This window comes from Anopheles gambiae, chromosome 2 (assembly GCF_943734735.2).
Source record: "Anopheles gambiae chromosome 2, idAnoGambNW_F1_1, whole genome shotgun sequence".
Lineage (NCBI taxonomy): Eukaryota > Metazoa > Arthropoda > Insecta > Diptera > Culicidae > Anopheles > Anopheles gambiae.
The window spans coordinates 83614692-83642588 of NC_064601.1; the positions used below are offsets into that span (position 1 = coordinate 83614692).

Below are 27897 nucleotides of genomic sequence, written 5' to 3' on the forward strand. Positions count from 1 at the left end.
CGAGATACGCTACTAATGGAGGTCGAGACAAACTACGTATCTCTAATTTCGGAAGTCGATTCACGCAGTTTCAGTCAAAATATAACAAAAGTTCATGTAATGTAGCATTTAATGAGAAGTTATAATCACTAAATAAATTATTTGAATTGATATTGAGTAAAGGTCCGCGTATCTCAAGGACTACCTGTACTAATTATGATGTAAGTACTGAAATGTTAAACAATTAAGAGTAAAACAGGTAACCTCTTATTCCAGCTTCATCTAATCAAAAGCTGCAAAAAACCAGGATTGGGATTCGAAGATTCGAATCCCTTCTGAGATTCATTTTTCCCGTCACTAAGTTCTTATCGCCGGCAGTCCCTGCACCGCACCCGGGCGGCGATGACGATCTCTATCTGTACGGCGGGCTGCACGACAATCTGGTGCTGACCGACGATTACCGTGCCATCAGTCCACCTGAGTATACCGTGCAGTAGTAGCAACAGCAACATTCACAGCAGCACCAATCAAGCCATCACCAGCTGTCCCATCTTCCACACTCCCAAATGATGATGCAGCAGCAGCATCATTCACAACAGTCGACAAAAATAATTAAACCCAAATACTGTCATCACATTCAACGTTTACATCCGCCAGCGCGCTTTAGTTAAATCGAGTAGAGAAATATTTATTTGTATTTACAAAAAATATACCTAATTCATCCTCGCACACGCACGCGAGAGTATTACACTCACCTATCGTCATACTCGCCGTGCGCCTTGCCCCTATCTCTAATAGTTGATGATAGTCGTCGTAAAAGAAAAACTAACACATACCTCACAATTAAACCCCACCGGACGCTGCTGCTCGAAGATGATTAGCGGGACTATTAGCTCAACATAGAACCGTACTAGTTTTCCCATCCCTCACGTCTACTTGTACGCTAAAACATTCCCTTTCACGCTATACTTCCCGCGTTAGTGTCATTAATTATTCGTCGAAAGTAATCGTGGAGAGCCTGCTGGACGGGGATAGTTCCTCACATAAAAAAGAGAGGTGGAAAAGCAAAGTGTCAAATAATTTAAATCAGAAAAAATGCCTATTTTACGTTCATCCACCGTTCGCGGATGTGTCGAGTCGACAACAGCCAGTTCGCACGATCAAACCTAATCTCTCACTCTCTCTCTCTCTCTCTGTATCTCTCGATCTCAATCACATTGTTCCTCATTCCAATGCCTAATGTGTTCGTGGTTGTTGTTGTTGCTGTTGATTTCTGGTTCGTGGTCCAGCTCCATCGGATGCATTTACATGCATTTGTGTCGTCTCATGAGGATAAACTTCGTCGGCCTAAGGGATGAAGTTACCACCCGCCTCCCTCGGTTTGTCGGTGGCGTACTTCGGTTTGCACACGCAGCCACTCTCCACCAGCACGTAGTCCTGGCCGGTGAGCGTTACCGGACCGAGCGGGATCACCAGGAACAGGTACGGTACGTACGTTTGTGTGCATTCACCGCGCACGACGTCACACTCGGAAGATCTGCAATGAAGCGATAAGCAAATTGGCAGCATTAATTTACATACTTTAAATAGTCCTTTGGTGTGTATACATTAATCAACCCAGACCGTCCCGAAGATGGCAAGTGAAATGACACACACACACACACACACACACACACACACACACACACAGGGGAACGAAGCGTTAGCTACATGCTAGACCTAACTTTCTCCGTTCTCGTTCGCCCAGAAAGAGAAATGTCGGTCAAGTTTAAAGGCTAATGGTCGAACATGACCGACCGAGCCGGATTAAATTCCATCGGAAGCGATATGTTAATAGGTATCGCACACAACCCAGACGCCACTACAAACATAAAACAGTAACGACTGGAGAGAGATAGCGAAAGACAAAAAAAATCGCATACGCAAGTGAAAGAAAATGCGAGACGAGTAAAAGTCTTAAACTTTCGCACTGACGCGTCTCCTTTTGGGACACATTTCGTTCGGTCAAGATCGAAAGCAGGGGAAAATAAAATAATAAAATAAAATACGACTCATGGAGTCCAATAACAGAGAAAAAAGAAAAACCAAAGATTTTTAACGCTCGTTGTTGGTAGCAACCCGATAAGAAACCGTGCAGAAGCCTAACGAAAAATAAATCGAGAAAACCGCACCGCACAGTAGGAGAAGCGAGGAGAGCGCATTGCTTTTAAATTCGTTTGTGCGCTCAAACAGGCGGAAAATGGCTCACGTCGCTGTTTGCATAAGTAATGGTCGCGCGCGCGCAAAAAAGGGGAAGTCACCGCGCGCGTATCATCAAAATCGTGCGCAAGCGAGCGCTTTCGATCGATCACGTGGCACTCCAGCGGACAACGATGGTCGCATAGCAACGCTTTGGGCAGTGGTGTGTTGTTGGGAGAGCTTTTATTTATTGATATGTTTATTGCAATGGTTAAAAAAATGAGCCCGATTTATGGTCGATCAGTTGAAAGAAAAAGGAGAAATTGTAATGTTGCGCACATGAAGTTGTGTTTGCTCGGATGTGATACGGGAGGGACCGTGATACTTACTCGCACACCTCGAAGACGACCTGCTGGAGCAGATCGGGGAACTTCTGCACGATCGTGACCGGCTGGCCGGAAGTTAAGCTGACGCCGTACATCGGTGCCGTGGTGTTGTAGCGGGTCTTGCAAAGGCGCGACGGCGTATCCCGGCACTGGCTGCTATCAAGCGAGCGACCTGGGAAGAAACATTAAACAAAATTAGATTTGATTTTGAACGGCATTTTGGAGAGGAATGTAATTGCAAGTGGAAGGGTTGTAATTAGTGGTGGGAGCTCGGAATCGGACTTACTCGATACCGATTCCATTTTTGGAGTCAATTTCGGAGCCGATTCCGGAATCGGAATCAGCTACGCAATCAGAATCGGTTCCAGAATCAGAATTGACCTGGGAAACGCAATTGGTTCAGGTAACGGAATCAGAAATGACTCCAGAATTGGAATTAGCTCCGGAATGGGAATTAGTTCTTGAATTTAGATCAGAAGCTTCAGAAGCGAAGTCAGTACGAATCTCTATGAGAATTGATCGTGTTCAAGTAAATTTTGATTCTTTGCTGCTATCAATATGTAGCATCATTGGACCCAAAAGCCTGGAGATGACGAAACCTCCGAACTCCGATTTCGGAGCCGATTCTGATTCCGGAACCTATTTCGATTCCGGAGCAGAATCCTGAACCAATTCCGGAGCCGATTTCGGAATCGATTCCGGGAACTGATTCCGTACCTACTATTCAGAATCGATTCCAGAAGACATCGGAGCTAACCAGAATCGATTTCGACGAAAACATCATTTTTCCCATCACTAGTTGGAATGTTTCCTGGCACAAACGTTCTAGAAACACTGGACCGGGTGGAGCCATTCTGTTAAGATTTATTTTCGGGTGCTTCAAATGAGTTGATGAAAGAGGATACGGAAAGGGGGTGAGCAATCGTTGCGATCGGAATGCTAACGAGCATGGATGACATTGAAATTGCTACCCATAAACGGTTGGAGCTTGAAACGTACCCGTTTTAGGACAGAGTTGAACGAATAGAACGAAACTAAAATGTGTTTTGTTTATATTATGTCTTATCTGAAACAGTCTTTATATAAGTTTGTTTGGAATGGTGTATGCCAATGCTTGAATACGGTTGAAAATAAGATAATAACATCGTACAAGAGATACTCCTTTTTTAAGTTAAAGTAAGAAACTATGAAAATGTTTTTCAGTCAAAATTTCTTACAAAAGAAATGACATCACTCTTACACGATTTTTACCCTTTAATGGTATTTGTTTTAACTTAATAATACTCCTATGCTGTGAAACATGCACTATGCACACCATTCTAGACTTGCTCGAGACGGAACCGACGAACCTCTTTAAGCATTAGCATATTGTCGCATTAGCATCCTAGCACGTTCCAGAGTGCGCTTTCCATCGTTGCATTAAACGCGCCCCATTCAAAGCGTCCGGCAAGTCCGCCCGCAATCACCCCTTCATCCCAAACATTGGCATCTGTGGCCGAGGGCCCAACCAAACGGGAGGAAGGCTTCAGTTACTGTTACTTCGGGGCAATGCTCGGATATCGCGGTGTAACGGTTTTCGGTGCGGCGTAAAGTGGCCCCGGACGCGACACCTGACAACTCTGGCGAACGTACGAATGATGATGATGATGGTGATTGGAAAAGATGCTGCTGATGGCGGTGGTGGTCTTGGACAGGACTGATGCATTCCAAATTTCCAGCCGTGTCATCCAGCAAAACAAGTGGTACAAAAATACACCGACACACTCGTACTAAAAGCAAGCTCAGTGTGCTCAGTGTGTTGCAACTTTCAGCAGGAAGCGCAATTCTTTAGCAAACTGGGAGTTCGTAAGGGGGAAGGTTTCTTCGCGTGATGCTTTGCCTGATGAAGCGTGAAATGATCTGACACTTTCTTTCGCTAAGAACAGGTTGCTTTGGCAACGCAAAAAATGATGGCCAGTTTTTACTACCGTGCTCGGAAGCAGTAATTGAATGTTCACGCTGTCCATTTTGTGAAGGCTTTGGCAAAAGTGTTGGAAGGTACATAGACATTTAATTTACACAACGAGCTCGAAAGCACGAATATAATGTAATGTGCAAATTTATGTTTTGTGACCGATGACCATGATTGCTTACGCTCAAGTGTAATTTAAGTGGATCCTAATTACACACAACATCGCTCAACAATTGTACTGGGATAGAATAACCACACAACTAAACGTCTTGAACATTTAACATTTTCTGAACAATTAATGACATACAACATTCAGACATACAAGCTAATTTTTTTATTGAGAATTAAAATCAAATAAAAAAATACGTAAGGCCACTAGAATTTCATTTTTATACTTAAATTTTCAATTTTGGCTTATTATTAATTATTATTTTTTGTCTTAGATGTATACAATTAAACTCTTCGTTGTATGCATACTTTTACCTTACTAAGAACGTGTATGCTATAAATTGCAGATCTAACATGAATGATTAGCAAGCTGTTCGTTTTCTAATCAACCGCTTTGTCGCTCTACGTTCTCTAATCCTACTCTTATTGTGCACATTTAATCAAAGACGCGTTTTTTTAGAAAATATCACACATAAATCAATTACACAGAGTGCGTTTCAATTCATTGCAAAAATACTTCATCAGATGAGTGGGTTAACGATGAATGACTCGACAAAAAACGTCCTCAAGACATGACCGTACGGCTGATGATCATGAATATCGAAAGCGGATTTTGCATCTCCCCTCAACCCTTTAGCTTTACCGGTCAAATAGTTCATTTCGCTGTATATTTCACCTAGTCTGGCCTTCATCACCGGGCATTCTGCTATAAATTCAAGGGTGGACTAGCAATTATTTTAGGGCAGTTGAACATTTGATGCCAACTCATCCCCGCATATCCAAATTGCCAATACGATCGTTAGCCAACACCTTTCAAATGACCGACTGAAGGGCCTAAAAAAAGCTTTTACATAAAAGCCAAACAAATAATATTAGTTGTTAAATTATTTTTCATTAGTTGATAAGTTGTTAAATTATCAAAGTAATAGGTGGAACTCATCATGATAACACATTTCAAAAATATTATTTAAAAATGAGAATGTAATGAGTAATATCCCATAGCATTCCGATGCGATTTTATCTTTACTAATTGTCGGTCTTTAGAGTCGCCCAGGTGGTCCAGTATTTGCCTGGTTTAGCCCCTTTAGCGCCATGCGTGGTTTGCTTCCCATCAAAATCCATCCATCCTTCCCATGCTATCCCACAATGGGCAAAAATAAGCCGACGATAACCTTTCCCACATACTCCCATGCGCCAATGTCATAGCCAGGTGGCTGAGAAAATCAAAACCATATCTCTGCTGCGTACGAAAGCGTCGTATCTCGTGACTTGGTCCATTTTTGCAACAACCCACGACCGGTCACGACCGGGTCAGCGTCTTCCCAGGAAGCACGCGAGAGAAACAAAAAGCTCATTTTCAGGTCGGCCCGTTTGTGGAGTAGACGAAAACAGAAAAAAGCGAAAATCGTAGCAGCACCGCAGTGTCACATCGCCGCGGAACCATTTCCGGACCGGCCCTGAACCTGAAACTTGTTGACACTTTCGACGCTCTCTCCGCACTCGTGCACTGTTGTTGGCCGTTTCTACGCAAAAGGGTAGCGTGCGCGCCAGTGCGCACGAAGGCACTAGAAGGAGGGAAACACATCGATTAGGGGCAAGAACTGTGAAAACGATTGTCCGTTAGTTTCGCTTTTTCCCAGACCCCCTCCCTCGTGGAGCGCGTCGGCGGCGGCGGGAAGAAAGTGAAGTGTTTTCGCCATTTGTGCGGCCCAGTTCTCGCCTCGCGTTTGTGTTTGAAGTACGCGGGCGTGTGGGTTACGGATTTGTGCGCTTCCGGCTGTTAGCGATACCTTTCCTTTCCCTGCCTCATTTCCCCAAATTCATTTCGCTGTCCCTCCCTGTTTGGAGTGTTGTGGCGGCGCGATTTACTGATATGGCACCGCGGTTGGTGGTAGTCGCTGGGGAATCGGTCGGAAAAGTGGAACCGATCGTTCCTTCTTCGGCACCGTTTTTGCTTCACGTGTTTTGCTTTCAATTTTATTGGCCCGGTGGACAGCAGACGGCTGGCGAGCGGGAAATGCGTACAACCTCCAGCGCTCCACGCCATGTGGTCTATGAGTGTGTTAGCTGCCGTGCGTAGCTGAGAAGCACTCGCGTGAATGATACACGGTACCTTTCGAAAATTGAATTGTTTTTTGGCAAATGATTACATTTCCACGTGTAGCGCAAGTGGACGTGGAAAAAGAGCCCTCCCCCGAGCGAAACGAACTACTTGAATCGAAACCAGCGAAAACATAGTTTCACTACTTAGGCAGTCGTTTCGAGATTGGACGGAAAATGGATTGTTTACGTTTGTACGAGTTTTTGGCGAAACAGCAGCACTCCACTTAAAATGGTTGCATCTTTTATCGAGAAGGTAATCGACTCCTAAAGTTAAGCTTCAGAAATACATTATAATCATGTAAAGCGTGTTAATTATTTTTATTTTATCGAAATCTAAATTAAAAAACCTAGCGTAATGTATAAAAAAACCAATATAAATCAGAATATGTGGCCATGATTAAATATGGCTTTAAAAAAACTATTAGATGGATTCAACGAGGACTCCTATAACACGTACTAGGCTTATCTACGCTAATCTTGTCTTTCTAAATAACGAAAAGTCCCTCGCTTTCTAGTTTCAGTGTCAAGCATTTCTTCAAGCTGGCACACAAAAGTTGTAAATAGATACATGAACTGGAACTTCATAATTTTTAAGATAATGAAGATATTTTATACTTCAAAGAAACAAATCAGATTCAATTGATCTTTAGTTTAACTAACTTAAAGTTAGTGCATCAAATAACAATGAATAATTAAATATTCTATTAATTATAAAAAAAAGTTTCTTGTAATTAAACGGTTCTACTTGGTTATCTATTGCCGATGTCAAGATACAAGCGGTTCCCGAGATACACGGTTGATCTGGTATCTCGAATTTCTGCGAAAGTTCCAACCTAAATATCACTAATTTTCGCGCAATTTTGCAAGTTGGGGATGGTTTTAGACACTTCATCAATTATTTGATATGATTCTGACTGAATTTAACAGTTTGAAACCTTTTGAAATGGTTTTAAACATTCGATCAAAAGGGAAATTATTTGGCATTTGACAATCGATGTATCAAATCAGTACAATTTGCTCAAGTAACTGCCAAATTTGGAAAACCGCCTATCTCCTTATCAGCGTATAACAGGTACCGTGTATCTCTGGGACTGCATGTACTTTGAAAAACACGAAATCTTCTCTTAATTTACTCTATTGCTATTTTTATACAGATTCTTGCTGTAATTTATCTTGGTTTATTTTTATTATTTAATTATAGGTTTCGTTTTGTTTTTGTTCACACTGGACGTCAGTTTTCGACCGCGTAGTTTTATAAATAGCGCCAAGTGACAGGGTTTAGCGAATCACCTTGAATTATGTGCTGCATAATCCCTTTCATTGCTGTTAGATATCGGTATTCAAACCGAGCAGCGCAATAATACAATCGTCAACTCAAACGACTCAATAACATGCCCGTCGTGAGTTAATGCCTCGAATTTTCCGGTTCCCCGTAGCAAGGAATTGACTATACGGCAGCGTTGTACTCAATAAGTCTCAAAAACCTGTATAGGCTGCATCTTGTGCGACAATTATAAGAAGAACGTAATCCTATTCCTTCAGTATTATACATTACAAAAATACATTACAAAAATATTCGAATATAAGATTTTTGAGCATAGATAGAAGATGTTTTTAAATATTTAATGGCATTTTTATTTCATTGACTATTAGTCCAAAAACCAATTTCTTATTACATTTCAATGACAATTGATGAATGTAAAATAGTTATACATATATAAATATGTTTAAATCTTTAAGGTCTGATAAAAAACTAAGGTTCAGATTAGTAAAATTTAGTTATATTTCCATAGTTTAATTATTTGTATTCGTTCATTAAGCAAAAAACATATATACACATTTAAAATGCTCTGAAAGTATCAAATGATTGAAAATTATATGATAAGAATGAACGAAGTAACGAAATTTGTGTTTATCAATCATTTTTTTAATTCCATGGAATGTTACATGGAATCAAATATTGGTGCTTTGATATTTATCATCTACAGAACTAGCAAAGCACCATTACCATTACAAATTATCTGGAATTTTTGATCCAGCTAGAATCACACGAATGCCCAGAATGTTATCGAATGTCTCAATTATTACAAAATCTACGGTGTAAAAAATAGCATTGCAAAAACAAAACCCACTTCGAATGCACCTAAAGATACAGTGGCATTTAATTAAAAAATAAAAAAATACATTTTTACTAATTTTCTGAAAGAAAACAACCTTGCCTACGATGTTAAGGTCATAATCCATAATAAAATGCATTGCTCTGGCATGTTCGTTGATTCATAACATCGATTAGGACAAAACAGATTACTTACTGTATCTCGTTCGGGCACTCTCGAGCGTGGCCGCCTCGTTCGCATCGCCGTACGCCTGCAGCAGGGCGCGCTGCGTCAGCTTCGGGTCCAGCGTCGGCAGCTGGCTCATGCGGCCGCGACGCGACGAACCGCCCGGCGTCCAGTTGGAAAACGTCCGCGCCACCAAACTGGCCGGGTACGGTGCATTGTTCGGCCCGAGACAGTTCGGGCTGTCGGTGAGCGCGTCACCGGACAGATACTTCAGGCTGCCACTTGGGGAGCATTTCTCCACGCTCGCTCCGGCGGCGGCCGGTCCGTCCGACCAGAGCGTGTGTGCCCGGGCGGAGGTGGAGCTGTAGGCAAACTGGGGTCCGTACGCGGGTAGCAACAAGAGGGTAATCAACTGTAAACGAGGGAAAAAGAAGCAAAAGCAATATGGTTGGTTAATAACAACAAATGCCTGAACAGCCCTTATACATGCACACAGTGAAGAAAGATGTTCCCGTTTTACAAAAAAAAAAGTTTACAGACCCTCGGAAAAGGTTCCCCCATTAATCCTTCAGTTGCACTCACGCAAATTACGCTAACAAATTGGGGGAGCCTCACCCTCACAGTAACATGCGCTAATTCACACGTGGTTAATTAAGCTCCATATTAGGTGCCCCCTTCCCTCCAACAAATCCACCCCTCGGGCGGAGAAGTGCATTCATCCCGAAACATAAAAATACTTCCCCAGTCCTCTAAACGAAACCGAACCGGAACTGCGTGCCAGACAGCCGTTTCGCTGGCACGTTTTGCTGAGAGTCGGTGGCTCAGACGCGCCTAATATGTGGCCTAATATTTCGCCCAGCTGCACGCCAGTTCCTAACTCTCAATGCAATGGTGATGATGCTTGGGAAATGGGACCATGGGGCTTCAACAACAACCCTGCAAAAATGTTTCCCCATGTCCACCGGGCTTGGCTGGGGCTGTGGGGCCACTTCCGGCGCCCCGTTGTGTATGAAGGGCGCCAGCACCACGCTTCGCAGCCTTTACGCACAACAGCCCCAATCCATTCCATTCGCCGTGCTGCTGCGAAGATGAATCATTTGGGTCAGTATGGGAGTCCCAGCCGGTGGTAATCAACCATGAAAAGCCCTTACTCAATAGCGTCAACAGTGTGCTACACCACCATGGCCTATAATGATGATGCTGCACACGGCTGATGCTGTGTGTGTGTGTGTGAGGAACGTGACCGATTCTCCTGTTTTCGAAGCGGCCACACCGAAAGAGGGCACCATTTTGCTCAATTACCGAAACAATGCGGCAGAAATCTCCCCCCCCCCCCCCCCCTCTTTGGCTGGGCCTGGAATTGGGTAGGGAAAAACGGTGGAAATTAGTAACCAATTCAACACCTTTTCCGCCCTGTTGATGGAACATGACGATGAGAGTATCTTATCCGCTTTATTTCATCTATCATCATCGCTTTTGACAAAGCTGGTACAAAACACATCTTCAAGCTGAAGCTGAAACTTCCCTGGAATGTTCCCTCCCCACCCCACAGGAAGGGGTTGTGGTTGCCGGAGAACCCGTTTGATTTCGGGGAAGCAGAAATTAGGTTAAGAATCATCATCGTTGCGCTGCGTCCCACTAATTTGCCTCCCCTATTGTTCTGTTTGATAATGTGTTGCTTTATCTTTTCCATCAGTACGGGATTGGAGCAGTTCCATTTCCCTTCTTTACTCGCCGCAGAGAATGCCGTAATAATTTGCACAACTGGTCTTCTTGCAGGAAATTTCGCGCAATTTTGGTAGCAGACTTTCGCACATTAAATGTAGTGAGCATGATATGGATGGGACCTGGGTAGTGGGATGGATGCAAAATGCAAAACTCTTCACACCTGCCCCGGGGATCGCGTATCATTACAACTATTTCGGTGGAGGTTGGATAATGAAGCAGCTATCATTAATCAGTTCATTATTTCAGATAACAGTACATCTTCCCACCTTTTGTTGGTCCATTTCAGTGCGGTACAGTTGTGGCGGGAGCGGATAATGAACGGAACTGCCAGCTTTTTGTGTGTGTGTGTGAGTTTTATTACGGAAAAGGCGTGAATGAATGGAACGATTGGAATATTTTACGAAAACAGCAAAATATAATGTTCAAATTCAAATTATGTTGTTTAATACCTCACACATATTTTAGAGCAAAACAATTACAGTTTGTTCCCGAGTTACGCACATCTTGACTTACGCGGATTCAGAGAGGAGGTTTTCTTAATTTGTCAAATGTAAAATTATTTGTTTTTTTGAGAAAAAATTTATGGCACTTTTAAATCAGAAATATAAAAATGTTCTGCACGTATCGTATTAAATAAATTGCAAAGTAATATATTTAATAAAAATACTCTTTAAGTACTTATGTTTTGGCTGAAAAACGTAAAACTAGACAAACCGGGATATTCGAGTTGCGCAGATGCCTTGGGAACTGTTGCTTTATTTTAGGGAAAATTTGAACTTAGTTTGCCTAAAACATTGACTAGCTTTTTAATAACTGTGCTAACTGGTGGATTGCCAAGCCAAAAAATACAATAAAAAGGGTTTTGATTTTTCAAACTACATTGACTTTAAAGATCCTAAATAAATAGTAGGTTGTCGGAACTTAAAAATGGGTTCAAAGAAAACTCGGGATGCCGTTTCTACTGTTGATTAATTATGCTACGATTTGTTTTGTCATTTTGACATTGTTACCCTATTACACTTTTACACTTACACTTACAATTTTTTCTGCACATTTTTATTCTTCTCGGTGGTTTATTTCTTAAAACAGTTGGTTTTTGTAATATTTTTTTTTATTTTCTAAATGGGTTTGTTGTGCACTTTAAACATATTTTTTACTAACAAAAGACAATATTTCTTTCCTAATGTTTGGTGTTTAATTTAAAGATTTGTAATGGCTCTTTACATCATACCACTACACTATTTATACAATAATATAATAATATGATCATAATAGCGTTATTTTCTGTAGAATTGGAAAAATAATCTAAAGAAACAAGAACAAAATATTTCAAAAAGTGAATAAAAAATGTGAATAATTGCTACAAAGACTAATCGTATGCGCCTACCTCACCCCAATGCAGTAAACATCATCGTTCAATCGTTACTCATTTTTCACGACACATTCGTTAGACTAATTTCTCCATTACGGCACTTAATAGTTTTATTTAGTCATGTATATTCCCATGTACTCGTGGCTTTACTAACTGCTTCATCCACAACAGCGGCTCAAGTGCAGGCAACAAACGATCATTATGCTGCCCTAACATATTGCCCTTAATTAGGCGATAAAACTGTCTCGGTCATAACTAACGTTCGAGAGTGCATTTTGTTTTGAGGGCAATGGAACTACTACATTTGCCCCCCGTAGTGGCAGCGGGCAAGAGTTGAGTGAGATTTTCCACTATAAATTCGAGCGCTAACGTGCACGCAATACGATCATTTACAGTGCTTTTGCTTCGAGATCGTTGCCGCACGATCACAGGCCCTTTAATGCTGTATTCATCACGTGTATGTTTTTTTGATCTTTTACTTTCTGGTATGATACTGCATGCGATAATAAACTTTTTTGATTGTGATAATTTTAAACAACTTTTCTATCATTCATTATTTCAGCTGTGAATTAATGCTTTAAAATTACACATGGGGCTCATATTTTCGGTTTTGCGAGGGGTTTGCCAACATTGGTAAATGATTTAGTGTTTTCATCAGCAGTGTTATCGTTTGATGTTCTATAGGATGCTGTAGGAGATCAGATAGCATCTGCGGTAAGTGTCACATACACTGAATAATGGCCTCTTTTTTTGAACATTTATCTATTTTCCTTCCCTATTCGATTTCAACAACAGTACAATATACATGCTATTTATTAGAACTTTACATTATGCATATTAAGTTATGATAGCGACATGTTGTAATGTTCTTTGTTATAAATAAAAAAAGCTGTTGTAAATGTGATTTGCAAAGTCTTTTCGACATCTTGATTGCTTTTAATTAATCTAACCACCATCATCGAACGGATTGATACCGATGCGGTACGCTACAAACACCATTTTGAGTAGTTGTTGTGTGGTATTCATATGTATACCATATAAACGCAATAATTCCTGACTTAGCGTTTCGATGAAGCTTGATAAATCAGTAAAATTATCTAAAAAGTGTTGATCTGATTGCAGCTTCCGTTGTATGATTGCAAATATCCAGAGAATACTTGCAAAATTTCACTATAGATATTTGGAATATGTGAAATCTTTTGCTCAAACAAGCTTTCTGGAAGCTTGAGGAATACACAAAACAGTTTTAAAATCTTCATTTAGAAACGTGAATGTACCACGTACCACGTGTACCACGTGAATGATTCATTACACAATTCGAGGCCAGCATTATAATTTATGTCAAATCCAATTATAGAAATACACCCACATTATCGTTCACGCAGTAAAATTACTAATGTATAAACTGTGTGTAAGTGACTTGATTCTAACGAGCGAATGAATTGATTTACGTATGATTTTTGTAACTAAGTTTATATTAAACTGCTGCTGAAACATCATTCATAACTAATGTAAGAAATTCTAACTCGATACTGCCATTGGGGCCCTTCACGATTCTAGTCTGTTTTTTTTTTGTATGGAGTTTGACAGTTGGAGGCTGAAATCATGTAAACACTCCATACAAAACCACACAAAAAACTAGCCTGCAATTTTCAGTCTAGATTATTCTAGCCTCAAAGCTAGAATTAGATTCGAGTACCTGCTCGAAAAAATGGCAAAGCAAGGCATACATTTATCCCAATGTGCATTGAAGAGATCAGGTGATGGAATCTAGAATCAAAGTGTAAGAAGTCCAGGTGGTCTCATAGCATGTTTTTCTAACCAAATTTGAACATCATTTTTTGACAGGACGGGTGAAATCTTTTGCTCAAACAAGCTTTCTGGAAGCTTGAGGAATACAGAAAACAGTTTTAAAATCTTCATATAGAAACCAAAGCGATAAAAATCAACCTTCTAAATTCATACACCTTGGGATAAGCCCACCTGTATATCGTACCCACTTAGATAGCTGCTCGAAAACTGCGACAGAATGCAAACAGCTGACAGGTCAGAAATTTCAGCCTACGAACTTAAAACGGAAAGGGCCTCATTGTCAGATAAACAATTAAAGTGCTGCTAGGCGCTTTATATTTATTTTGTATACAAAAAAATATTTATAAGGCTGTTGAATCATCCTATGTGGAAATTATCATCGACAGTTCGCTCCAGGATCATCTTTCCAAACAACTTCTTCTTCTTCTATGGCACAACAACCGTGGTCGGTCAAGGCCTGCCTGGAGTACCACTACTAGTAGGCTTGGCTTTCAGTAACTTATTGATTTACCTGGGATTTACCATTTATTACTTATTGACTTACATAGCAGGATAATAAGTCCTACGTATGGGGCTTTCCAGACAACGGTCAAGTTTAATTCTAATCATAAGGTCTTAAACATAACATTTTGATGGCTTATAAACTACGTAGGAGCTTAAGAAATATTGCTTTTTCAGTACAACACTATCATACCTTGCAAAAATCAATATAACTTTAAGACAAGCCATTTGGCAAACGGTTGAGCTTCGAAAGATTCAACAACTCCTTCGCTAACCATCTTTTTTCTTGTCATTTCTTTAGCACCCAGCTTTGCCCTCTAGCAACATAATCTGGCTGGGAGAAAACGTTTCCCCACAATCACCTATCGGTAATGGTTTCGGTATTTTGCCCTAGCACCTTTCGCTCCTGTATCCCTCCCCCCGCCATCAGCATATGGCGTGGCGTGTGGTGTGTGCCTGGCTAAACATCGTGTTCCAATTCCCAGCACGACTCGACGCCAGTGCCCCACACTTGCCATATGGCATCGGGCTACGGTATGTCACCAATCCGCGTGCATCCTCTGCTCGCGTTCCCAAACAGCACAATAGGAATTGTATTGGCAAGTGCTTGCTGCCCCAGGGATGAGATGGGAGGCGGGCCGGAAGGCAAGCAAAACTCTCCCTGGTGGCAGCAAAACTGGTAGCATCGAAACACCAGGTTGCATCTCGTACTCGATCGATTTTCTCTTCCCGGCCGTGTTTCACCGAGCAACGGGGCGTTCGGGAAGTGTACGAGGATCGTCTTTCGAGAGGTGAGGAGGGGAGAAGAGTATACAAACTGAGTGTCTACAACACGTTCATCTGTTGATTCCTTTATCCAAGCGATGATGGTTTTCAATTTCAATGGAAATTCTGCAGCCCATACACACCGTCGGAAGACACACAAACACACACACACACACACATACCGTTTTCTCGCACCCTGCATGTGATTGGGTGGAAAATGTTGCCGCAGCCTCTTGGCACGATCGAGCATGACCTCGATTTCCCCACCCTCGTTCGCTTCCCGTGATTGCCTGCGGCAGCCGAGGGTGACCATTAAGCTGTTTGCTGGCGAGTACAACAAAATCATAAGAAACAATCACAAGATTAACCTCGCGGCTGATTGTTCGGGCAAGTGTGTGTATTGCTGTGGCAGTGCCGATCGGGAAAACGTCTGCACCGTATGGCGAGAATCCTCCCGCGGTTGCACACCGTTGCATTCCGACTGTATGTGGTACGGGAGAGGTGTATGCAAATGTGCGCACGGGAGGATCTCGGTGTGGCGCGCACGGTTGATTCTATAGCCGCCGGCTTCCGCAAACAAAAGGAACGGTTTGCAACCACCCTTTCCCCTTCTCCCAACCGTCACAAAAACTTTCGACATCGACACGGCATCCCTTTGCGCCCGGTAATGATAGGAAAGAAAGTTGACACCGATCGATGGGAAATTGGGAAAGGCCCAAGCGAGTTGGCAAAAGATCGAGTGTAGCCGCCGCGGGTGGAATCTGCCCATTGAAAGAGAAAACAAGGGTTTTTTCAGTTGCTTTTCCACACGTCTCCCCGCACACAGGGTCCCTATTACGTTTCACCACATGCAATTTGCACGGCCGGCAGCGCCACATGCAGCTGCTGAAAGGGAAATTAATATCCGCCGAACAACGTTTGGCCCTTTTGCTTTCCTTCGGGTTGATTGCTTCATTTGATAAACACAAACGGGTTGATTGGTTTTGGGCTGGTTATTCGCATGAGGGAGGTTATTGTATGGGGTTTTTGGTTGCTTTTGTTTTCAATTAAATATTGAAAAAGGAACGATTATGGAGCCCAACAAGCGTATAATGAGCAATTAGGGATAATGTAAATAGTAAATCGTTATCGGTTATTGTGAGAGTAGGATTATTGTTTACTAAACACATTTAACTGTATTTTTAGGTCTAACAGAAAATTATATTTGTGAAATCACCAAGGGCTGTGATGTGATGTGATTCTGCTCATCAAATGTCTCTTCTAATTAGTTCCAATATTTGCATTTGATGCGATATCACCACTGCTAATCTTCATAACATTTTACTATACATATCGGTGATATCGCATCAAATACAAAGATTAAAAGAGATCAAATACAAAGATTAAATTAAAAGAGACATTTGATGAGAAGAATTTAATATTCTCTATATTTAAGAAACAAAAAAATGGAAAAATCTAGACTAAAGCTATATTTAAATTTAGTATTTGCTAGCAATTGAAAACACATTTACATTGAGTTTAACAAAAAGTCAGGCCGTGTAGCTTTAGTTTTGAAATTGGAAAAGGAAATACGGCCTAGATATTAATTTTTGGAAAAAAAGATTCAGTTTTACTACATATTAAGAACAATAGTAAAACATTTGAAATTTAATTTAATATTTATGTTGATTTTTTCAATCAGATATAAATTTCGAGGTAACCTTCAAATGTCAGTATTATAGTTAAAAAAAAAATCAATATATTTACTAAAATGTGCATCAATACTTAAAAATCAATACTTTTACACATAACATTATAAATTAATTTAATATGCAATTAAAACACTTGTAGCCGGTCAGTAATGTAATATTAATAGGGTATATTGCTGGAATTAAAAAATACCCAGAACATATATTTAACACTGGGTAAAAGTACTGCCTCTAGAATTATTCTTTCTTATATTAATGGTTCCAGCTACTCGGTTACGTCATTAAGTGGACTCTTTAAAAAAAAAACTCTTCATAAAGCATTTTTTAAACAATACGTTTCCGGAAGATGTTTGGAGATAATAACTGTGTTGAAAGGTTGACGACTACACACCACATTAACCGATAGAAAGAGATATAGAGGTAGCAAATGTAAATCCATCTTCTTCAAACTTAAACGACAAATAATAACCTAACGTGATTTAATACTAATGGCAACTAACAACTCATAAAGAATGGTTAAATTCCAGTAATACACGGTCATATTAAAAAAAAACATATTTAAAGAAAAAGTCTATAAACACCAAAGCCATTCTACAAAATTCTAAAATGCTAACCAGTTTGCGAAATTAATCTTTTTGATGCATATACATAGATTAACTTGTCTGTCATTTATAATTCGCTGTTTTCAAGAAATTCTTGAAACTATATTAGGTTTTTGCTATTGGTTACTCCAAAACAATAGCTTATAGTAGAACTAATTTCAATTGCATCCATTGGTTTCACCATACACATAAGCTTGAAAACTCCCCAACAGGCAAGTTCAAAGATATTTCATAATCCCCTTTCATCCCTTTTCAAATCAATTACTCGAATCGAAGCGCCACGCCAGAACCGTGATCTAATTATTGCTCACGCCTACCAGAATTGGGTCAGCGCTGCTGGGATACTGGTTTATGATTATGACGCACCTGTAAAACGATCCTTTCCACGATCCCCCCCACTATAGGCTATGCTAATGAAGATGAACCGTTCTTTTGTTCCACTTCCTCTAAGCCGGGTAAATGATCTTAGCCAACCATCTGGATCTCGCCGTCCAATCACGCCTTTTCTAACACAATCGTAACGCCACGGGGGGATCCATATGGAGCTTATCTCACTCTAGAAGTCTCCGGCCGACCTGCATATAGCAGCGTCAGCACAGCGGTGGCTTTCATTTCTACGTCCATATGTTTCATTCTTCGGGGTGAGGCTGCGCACAGGCGAGGAAAACGCACACACACACAGACGGGCGCATGTCATGGCTTGACCCATTTTCTTACGGTTCCTCCTTCCCATCTTTGGAAGCTTTAGATTTTTTTTTTTGTGTGTGTTTCAACTCCGTCTCCGTCTCCGTTCTCTTGGTTCATATCTTACTGTCTCGCTCTCCAAAAAGGGTTTAACCGCGTGGATGTCGTAAAACTTTCCAAACCCACACGCCACCCCTGGAAGGTTGCGTACGGTTGGTGGAAGGTGGGAGTAGCGGGAAAAGCAACAACAGCAACGCGAGCAAGAATGAATGGCGCGGGCGCGCGCGCGCGCGGGATGAAAATATCTCGGCTCCGATATTTGGGTCAGTGACAAAATCACCACTCTATCACTCCGCAGCATATTAAATCCGGATCTGTTGTGCAGGCTGCTGGCCGGTTGCTTTCACGCGCTAGAATGGATGCTGCTGGTCGAGAGTCACACAATTTGTCCAACAAATGCGCGGAGCACGCCGTTGGTGTTGACGCACTGCCGTTGACATCTTCGAGCAGCCAGCAGCACAGTTCGGTATCAAAAGACTGCTCTGTTCTAGTGCGAAGAGAAACTAAGTTGCTGAGATAAAGGAGGTCATTCTTGAGATCCGGTTGTACGAAATTTGTCCACATTTATGGGGCGGAGGAATAGCAGGAAAAAGGAAAATACACCGGCGTACTGCAAAGCGTGTAAATTGCGCTTGCAAATGAACACATTTATTTTGCCACTGTTAAGTGTTTTGCTTCGCGCTTCGGCAGCAACAGCAACCGGACGCAAAGAAAAACCAGTATCGTACGCGTTCTCCCGGTTCTGCCGGTCGGTGCCAGCCGGACACTGTACGGCCCATTGCGCGCTGCAAGAGAGGAGAGATAAGTTTAACGGTACCGTCCCGAGGGTGCCGTGTTGGCTGTTTTCTATGGTAAATCCATTGGGAGGCTTCGGTTTCAGAGTCCTAAGAGGGCTAAGCGTGTTTCCTTCTTTTTAGACGCCTTAACAACAAATTAAATCATTAAAACAGTAAAATTAAAACATTACAGTAAGGAAAAGAGTGAACTTAGCTAATTAATATTTAAACTGAATTATAGGCACCAAAATGTGTAGGAAAACTCCGATCGTACTTTCCTTGTTCCTTCTCACCAAGGAGGTACTTATGCATTCATGTCACAAACTTAAGACATGATAAAATGCCAAAGAAACAAGGGTCGCCATTAATCAATTTATGTATCGTAAAGCAAATGATCCATTTCGAATCTGTTTTCTTAAAAAAAATGAGACTGCCACTCCTTAACGGTAAGCTAAAAATCAATGTGCCACTGTGAATGGCAACGAGAAAGTCTAATCTGAAGATCGGTTTCAAATTCGTTAGAAGAAAAAAAAAACATCACAAAACACGCCACATTAAATTAAAATCACTTCAAAACTGGAACTCCTCCCAAAAAAAAAAAAAAATGACCAAATCAAATTCTACAGAAACGTGACAAAATACGACGGTAAAGCAATTTAGATAACGGTATACTAAGACCGGCGCGCTACTATCTCGCGAACCAACCGATCATGCGGCACAATAGATTATTTGGTGTCCAAACAGGTGATTCGCTAGTGTGTGTGGCTGAGATGGAAGCGTAGAAGTAAAGATAAAAAAAAACACACACACACACCTATTCTGCCACCCAATCCCAGTGTGACCCAAATTCCACCAGCTCCCGGTGCTAATTATTTACTTTACTTCACTCATTTTCGCCAGCTCGTCGTCAGCTATACAACATAAAACAGTTGACGAACCGAACCGACCGAAACTCCCTCAGCACATCACAGGTTTTATGCAATTACATGCGTGTCTGTGTTGCGCGTTCGTTCCGAAAAGCAGCATATTAAGCGGCCCCAAACAGGCGAAACGCTGGCAAGCGCTGGTTAGATGAATTCCGACACGCGCACGGTACACGAAAGACTTGCGCGACGGTGGCAGCGACGAACCCAGTGTGCCGAAAAATAAATCAATCTTTTCGTAAAGCAAGGTGAATACATATAGGCTGCCCGAACTGATACTTCTCATCCATATCAATCTGTCGGCGAGCGTGTTCGCTCTTATCGTGTTGTCAATCTTTTTATTTTGTTTTTGCAGGTGGCATGATTTCTCATCATGTTGTGTTTTCAACTCACCGCGCTGGCTTCTTTTTTTTATTGGTTTCGTTTCGATTCGCAACCTTGAAACTTACGATGGCACATGATGGTTGGTGAGCGAGCACGCTCTCTCTCGCTTCAACGCGCCGGCCTCAGTTCCCACCCCGAGTAGAGCTGCCTGAACTTGACCGTGGCCAATGTTCAGCCTTGGTGGCTTGTGTCGAAGCCTTCCCATCTCCTTCCTCGCTGTGTGTCGCTGTGTCGAAGTTCGCCCGACCGAGGTGAGAGTTGATGCATCAACTGGGAGTGGAATTGTTTTACGTCTTTATGGACTGGTGCTACCTTTCCACGATTCCTCCTGCTTCCCCGTTTGCAGCATTTCACCTAGCAGCAAACGATCGAAACGAACGATCCGGACGCTCGCCTCGGACGGTAGTAGCATTTTGCGCAGATTAAGCGCGCGCACATAGCACCCAAAGCCGGACGATTGAAGGATTGAGAAAACAAAGTGATCTTTTAGGGTTAAATGCGCACCCCTGACATGACTGGATCAGGTGGCCATGCATTGTGGGGCTGTGCTACAAAACGCGGGGAACCATTTCATTCAGGCGCGCGTCTTGTGTGTGTAGAAAGTTGGCCCGTCCAAACCGTGCGGTAAATGACCGTATAATGAAGGCAATAGCAAAACAGTATCACTTCATTTCGGGCGATCACCATTGTGAATGGGTTTGGCAGTTGCAAAACAGGTTCAAGCTGAAGCCCACACTATGCTAGGCCACAAATGAGGGTCATTTAATGGTAATTCATTTGTTTTATTCATGATCAATGTGGTAAGGTTCAAAGGGCGGTTTCATTTTTAGTTTCATTTTCAAAATTGCATTATCTATTTTGAATGACGATGATGGAGTAATAACTTCATTGAATATCTTACAAATTACCACAGTCCACCTGTGAAAGCCACAACTGGACGAGATTAGCGAATGCAATGCAAAGAGAGCTCGAAGCGGAGTTTTCTTGATCATGCAAATTAGTAATTAATTTTAACTAATTCATTTATGCTACAGTTTTCACAACCTGCCACGCACCTCATTGATGCGTCATAATTCTTCCCATGCCCAAGGTGTCGATTTGTGTGAAGTGTGGCTAATAAAGTTTTACTTTCGTTCTCTCACCACCTCCCACCGATGCTCCCTTTTTCACATTCTGTTTGCCCTTGTCCCAATTCAATTTAGCACGGGAACACAAGAACCCAACCAAGAAAGCTTTCCCCATTCCTGCGCAGCTCCGGTCAATCGAAAGCAAAATGGCATTGGCCCATTGGGTATCTCATCGCTCGCCCAGGGCCCACCCTGGCTGCCGTAGCCAATCGATTATAAATGTTTAAAGCGTGCCAATTCCACCGATCGTACGGGAGGCGCCCGCGTCGCATCCGTTCGCTTGGCCGTGCATATTTTGGCTTTCTTTTGTTGTCCATGCCATGGGTGAAATGGTAAACCGATACCACGTATCCATATCGGGAAGGAGTGGAACACCACCTCCACCACCCGTTTGGCCGTTGTTTTGCGAAAGTGAACGCCCCGTCCAAAACAGGGTTTCGGCGCTGGCAACGCTGGATGGCCTACTTGCTAACCGGGTGTCATGTGCTTCGGAGTCGGTCGTGCTGCTGCTGCAGTCGTGAAGTGAATTGTGTGAAGCTCCGACCCGGATCGGTCCTGCTGCAGTATGTCACATACACAGACATACACACCGGGTACATTGCAATGCGAATGAAAGTGTTCCAGGATGACAAATGTGTCCCATATTAGGTTTAATAGCTGGTCAATTTGAACGACAATGCTTATGTTGCATTTATTTATAAATCATATTATTATAAAAATAAAAGGTTGTGTTGGGGAGATTATAAAACGTTAAGAAAGACTATCCTTTAAGAAGAAATAAAGCAGCACAAAGAACACTTTAACTAACGCTAGGGACAGTGATTCAATAAAACATAAAACGGAAACGTAAAATCATCCTCAAGAAGGAACCGGCTAAACCGCAAAACCACAACCCACACACCGCGCGACCGGGGGTGGGGTGCCAAGTGAGCAAACCGTGTGCTGTGGGTTCTTTTTCCTTGTCTTTCCTGGTTGCGTATCGTTTCGCTTTCCGCCACATTAACCTTTTAATGCCGGTTTCTTGCGCCTCCCGGGACTATTCTTTATTTTTTCACTTACAACTCGTAACGAATCGTCAAGAACGCCGAACTCTGACGGCGGATATGCTTGAGAAGCAAGTGGAGAAAATACACCGACAAAAAAAGGATCGAAAATGAAATAGCTAACCATCGTTGCTGTTGCTTTTTTTAACACAACGAAATGGGGACGAAACCACTGACTGCTCCTGGCAATTGTAGCTTTGGGCCGGGCTGTGGATTTGGTACCATCAACACACACACACTCACACACTTACAAAAGGCCCCAGTAGAAGCTGCAGAACGTCGTTGGCTGTCAACGTCGTCGTTGTTATGTTCCGGGCTCGGCATTGATGGGATTTTATGTGAATTTTCTCATTATTAGCCGCTATTATCCCTTTCCCTTTGCTATCTTAAAAAGTCCAGAGCACGCAACTAAAGTGGTCGTCGGTTTGATTTGGGTTTGCGTGAAGGAATGGTAAGCATGCTCGGCTGCAACAAGAATCGTACCGTTCTGTGCACATCTAGTGCACTTTTCGAAGGCTGTCAGTGTACTTAAAAGCAATGCAAAAAGTGTCTCAACAGCACAACAGTTTACATCATAGCTATTAACAGAAGGTCATTTATTTTTGACAAATGTTACAACAAAGTCTATTTTACAACTACATTAAATCGATTCAATATTTAAAGTTATCTGTACGCACATACAAAAGTCCTGGAAATCATTAAAAAAAACATTCGGACCAAAGCTAGCGTAATTTCTACGGCATCGATCATACTGGAATCGATGTAATCGATTCTGCTCCAAGCTACAAACAAACTTGCGCGGACCAGTTGGCAATGTCTCGCGCGGAACGCGATCTTGAACTTGAACGGTGTCACAGCGCGCACAGACACCTCAGCGCGGCAAGATACCAGTTTGTCGACGAACCGCAGATACCGACGAAAACTACCTTCACCATTCGTTTCCAGCCGCTTGCTGCGTTTAAGACATGAATGGACGCACAAGACGCAATGGTTTGGAGCGCATCCGCGATTGCAGCAAACCCTTTCCCGAAGAACAATTGCCGTTCTGTTGTTTGCCCTGCTCCGTGGTACAACAATTCACCATAAAGTTGGTGCTGCGGTGTTGATCCACGCCACGACAGAAGAATGTAACGAGCAACTTTCCAGCCCTATCTCCTCTGTGCTGTATGTTAAGGGGTGAGCCAAGGGACTGGGTGCACGATACGGGATGCTTTTTGTATGCAAATCACAGCCCAGCAAATGCGCAGCGTCGTCGTGTTGCGTGTGTCAGATGGGGCACAATGTCATATTTTTTGGGGGGTCGCTGTGGTCCAACCCTTTATGTGTTTGTGTCGAAAGGTTGGCGCAAAGCAAATCAACCATTAAAATGGTTAATCATTTCTCTGCAGGAACAATGGAATGTAATGGTTTATGAAATTATGGGGTTTGCTGTAACCAAAATCGGGAGAAAGTAGTATGTACCAGTCCCCTGACTGAGTGGGAGGGGAAGAAGTTTGGAAATTACAGTCACCCACCAGTATGATTTCGTTTCCAAAGTTGTACAATGAGACGCGTTTCAGTCAAGAATTGTATAAAAATATTTATCTTTAAAACAAAAGGAATGATGCTCAGCAATTTGGGCGCCCAATTTCCTTACATCATCATTCTTTCCCTGCACCAACCAGCTACTTTCAGTTTTAACAATTCAAACTCACTTCGTCAAGAGCCGATGAGACGAGGCTTACCTCCATTGTTTGATGGGCGAAATTCGTACGTTTCTACTTTTTAAAATCACCAAGTACTCTCGTCGTTTGGTTTCATTGCCCTTGCGCGTTGGGAAGCTGGCGAGTCCGCCCCCGGTGGCCTGAAGTGGTGAAAATTCAAACTCGAGTTTTCGGCTCGGTTTTCCCTACTCAAAAAACCAACATGTTTGCCGGAGTTGATCCGGACAACACCATTATGACCACTCGCCAGTGCGGTCAAGCTCTCGCGGTGAAGGAGAAAGCTTCCGAACTGGTAAGACACACTCAGAGGCATCGTCGTCGTTGGTTGAACGTCATGAATCGCCTGTTGAATCATCGTACCTGCTTCCTGCTAGCTGCTGGATGGTACTGCATTTTCGCTCATTTTTGCTTTATATGTCTATAGGTGGAACGCAATGCGGGGGTTTTTTGCTTCCATTCCACAAAGTTTCACACAGGCAACATCTTCAACATACCATAGAAATGCAAGCTTTTGATGATTCATTGCTTTTTGTTGCTAATTGACATTAAAACTAAGCGGTGATGTTTAACCATGAAGCTGCACAACCATACGGAACAAGCATAAATGGGCAAATATAACGATCTACATCGGAACTTTTTCCACAAATGTTATTTTTTATTTATTTTTTTGGTAATGAAGGGTGGTAAAAGAAAAAAAATGCTGCTTTCGAAGATAATTCCTTCATTAAAGCAAAACGAATGCGAGTTGTTTAGTTCCAATGATTTTTTTTATAGATACCTCAAGCTCTATTGTTACGATCCGCCTTTTAGTTCAATTGATATTATTCGATCCTCTGGACAAAACCAGAACTGAATACAGCTATATTTTTAACACTTATCATTTATGTATTAAACCATACCACTATCTCATCTCAAGATATTGGGATAAGTTTAAGATAAATGATGCCACAATGCGAGGATTTCAATATTTGTATGTTTCTATTACTGTAAATCATTTTAAAGAGAGTCTTGAAAAGGTCAAATGATTAAAAAATATGTTAAATTTTCTGGGATCAGATATTTATCGTTGAACAGACTAAGTTGTAAAGCAATGTTTAAATATCAAACATAACGACTTGAAACTACAGCAATATAATATCGATGATTAACTGGGATGATCCCCTTACCAAGCAGATACACAATTTCTATAGTTGCGTGCAAAGGTTACATTGAAATGATCAGTACTTCGGGGATAAATGATCGGGATGATTAGTACCAATTAGAACTTACAGGCTTTTCCGAGTCAAAATTCCAATATCTACAACATTTTTCATTGCTTGGCAGATGTTTTTCAACAGCTGTTTCAGTTCTTACACATTATTTTCAACACTTCTCAAGCTGGATTGAGTTTGGCAGTTCTTTGTGGTGTGTTGCAAATCATGTGTGAGGACTGAAATTTTATTTCGATGCAAATACGCAATTTGACAGCTGTTGAAAAACATCTTGGAGGTGGTGAATAATGATGTGCACGTTCGAAAGTGACTTGGAAAACCCCGTAAGAAGCACTTCAATTTGCAAATGAGGAAATTGAAATCGCTTCTAAAAGATCCATTATTGAAACCTGCGAAGATCTTATTATACCAGCTGGGTAACCAACAGTAAGATCCTGCTAGTAAGGCGATCTATGCTGGATCAGAGGATATTAATGAAGGAGAAATATTTTTTAAATTGAATTAACGCATTTAAAAGCAAGAACTAACATAATTTTGTAAACAGAGAAATCCAAAAATGAGTTGAACAAATGAGAAAGTTTCGTTGTGCTTGCACGCCCGTCAAAGTTGGCCGATCGCATGAAACCCCAACCATGACCAGACCAGACCTCTACCAACATCGTGTTCGCTATGCTTTCCAGCTGCTATGTTTTTTCATCACTCGACAGTGATCCCATTCGCTCGCACACCAACTCCTTCAAAAAGCTTCCAAAAAGTAAATGATGCTGTGAGTGCAACGGAAATACCATCAACAGTAACAACTTCAACAGCAAAAAACGTTCCCAAACATGAACCGGGCGTATGTGCGTGTGTCATGGAGAGAAGCAGGCTGGAAGCAACATTCTTCACCGGCAGTGGACCGAACGCGGGAGATGGGTGTGGATGGTGGGGCAGATGAAACAAATTAACCCTCACCCGCAGACCATGTGGTCCGCGCTTATCGCCATGCTGCTGCTGCTGCTACTGCTCTTCCGTACTTACTTGTGCCAAATAGCAAATCCACCGCTGTTCCATCGTGGTGTTGTTGCTGCTGTTGCTAATGCCGACCTGTTGATGCTGCTGCTGCTGCTGCTGCTGCTGTTACTCGCTTTTAAGACGCGTCTGCGGAAGCTGCCGGATGAAAACTAGCGCGAGCTGGGCGAAGAAGGCGGTGAGCTGGTGGATCGGGTGTGGTTTCTGCGTACAATTTCAGCAATACACATTGGCCAATTAAAGCCGGAGCAGGTTAACGTTCTCGCGCGCCCGCGCGCCTTGATCTTTCCTTCGCTCGCGCGCAAACACGCACACGGATACACACACGTCTACCCGTTTGCCGCACACGCGCACACACACACACGCACTTACACACAGACACACTCGGAACACGCGCACCAGCGGCCACCAAGGAGCTCTTCTCTCTCTCTCTCGAAAGGGGTGTACTGCAGCAAGATGCTTCGCCGTACAGACTCGGTGCCTTCGGCTTTTTTTTTTGCTCGCTGCCCAGAGCAAACAACGCCGGGTCAACTACCTATTCGGACCGGGAAGGAAGCAGGAGTTGCGTTTTAAGAATTCAGCACAGTCCGCGATGGTCAGATGCAAATCGGGGCGCGTAATGTTTTCCAATGGTTGCTGTGATTTCACTTTTTCACGCTGCCAAACGGTACTGCTTAGAAACGGGCACACTGGGTGTTTTGCTATTAGCAGGTGGCCGAGAGGATACAGGCGAAGGTATCCGGATCGGAATCGTTTTACACACAGGTAGCACCAGTAACAAATACTAACACACTCACGAACACATACTCTCTCACACCTATTGATACAGATCGCTTCGTTGTGGAAAGAGAATCCTTGTTGGGAAAGGACTTCCAAAACTGTGCGCGACTGCTGTTGCTTCTTCAACAAACCGTTTTAACGTGCAGAACAGTACAGGTTCGCTTGTGTCTGAGGCTCGCGCTAGGTTTGTGTGCTAGGAATGCGACCAGTTTTCTGTTCCAGAAGGCCGGTGCAGCAAACGATTTGGTGTTGCGTAGAGGGGATTGTCCGATGGACGCGACGACAGGTATAACGAGAGTGCAAGGTGCACACAAGCTGTCGATTCACTGCGGACGATTCTACCTGAGCACGGTGAGGTGTTTCCGGAGACGGGACGGTACAAGTCTTGAGCAAAAGCCGTCTGCACGAGACGACCGTCGGGAAAGAATTGAACGATGGTTAAAGCGACGAACGCGAACTTGACGAGCGGGATGAATCGGGCGATTAAATGAACCATGCAGTGGGGTGCTATGCAGGGGTGTGCTGCTCAAGAAGGCTCTCGCTTGGGAGGATTGATGATGAATTGCGCTCTTCACGCTGCGGTTGAATGTAATCCTCTCCCACCGCATTTCCTATCATCGTCGATGAAGAAAGTTCATCATGCGCGATTCTGCCGAAGATGGTCTCGCATGAACACTTGC

The 27897-nt window shown here is 42.5% G+C and overlaps 1 protein-coding gene across 1 annotated transcript; it reads right to left on the bottom strand.

Moving 5' to 3' along the window:
• Positions 1-641: 641 nt before the first annotated feature.
• Positions 642-27657, bottom strand: LOC1276072 (uncharacterized). The gene is made up of 4 exons (XM_061645055.1): positions 26447-27657; positions 9078-9459; positions 2547-2715; positions 642-1516 (listed from the first exon to the last, which is right to left on the bottom strand). The coding sequence occupies exons 1-4, from the start codon at positions 26477-26479 to the stop codon at positions 1327-1329; spliced, it is 774 nt and encodes a 257-aa protein (XP_061501039.1). The 5' UTR covers positions 26480-27657; the 3' UTR covers positions 642-1326.
• Between the last annotated feature and the right edge of the window lie 240 nt (positions 27658-27897).

What these genes read in the sequence shown, in the direction of transcription:
- LOC1276072 (XM_061645055.1), bottom strand. Translation starts at nt 26,479, where the DNA reads ATGGAACAGCGGTGGATTTGCTATTTGGCACAA. An exon ending in GAGTGCCCGAACGAGATACA is followed by an intron (nt 2,716 to 9,077) that starts GTAAGTAATCTG and finishes GTTTCTTCCCAG; the next exon opens with GTCGCTCGCTTGATAGCAGC. An exon ending in GTCGTCTTCGAGGTGTGCGA is followed by an intron (nt 1,517 to 2,546) that starts GTAAGTATCACG and finishes GCTTCATTGCAG; the next exon opens with ATCTTCCGAGTGTGACGTCG.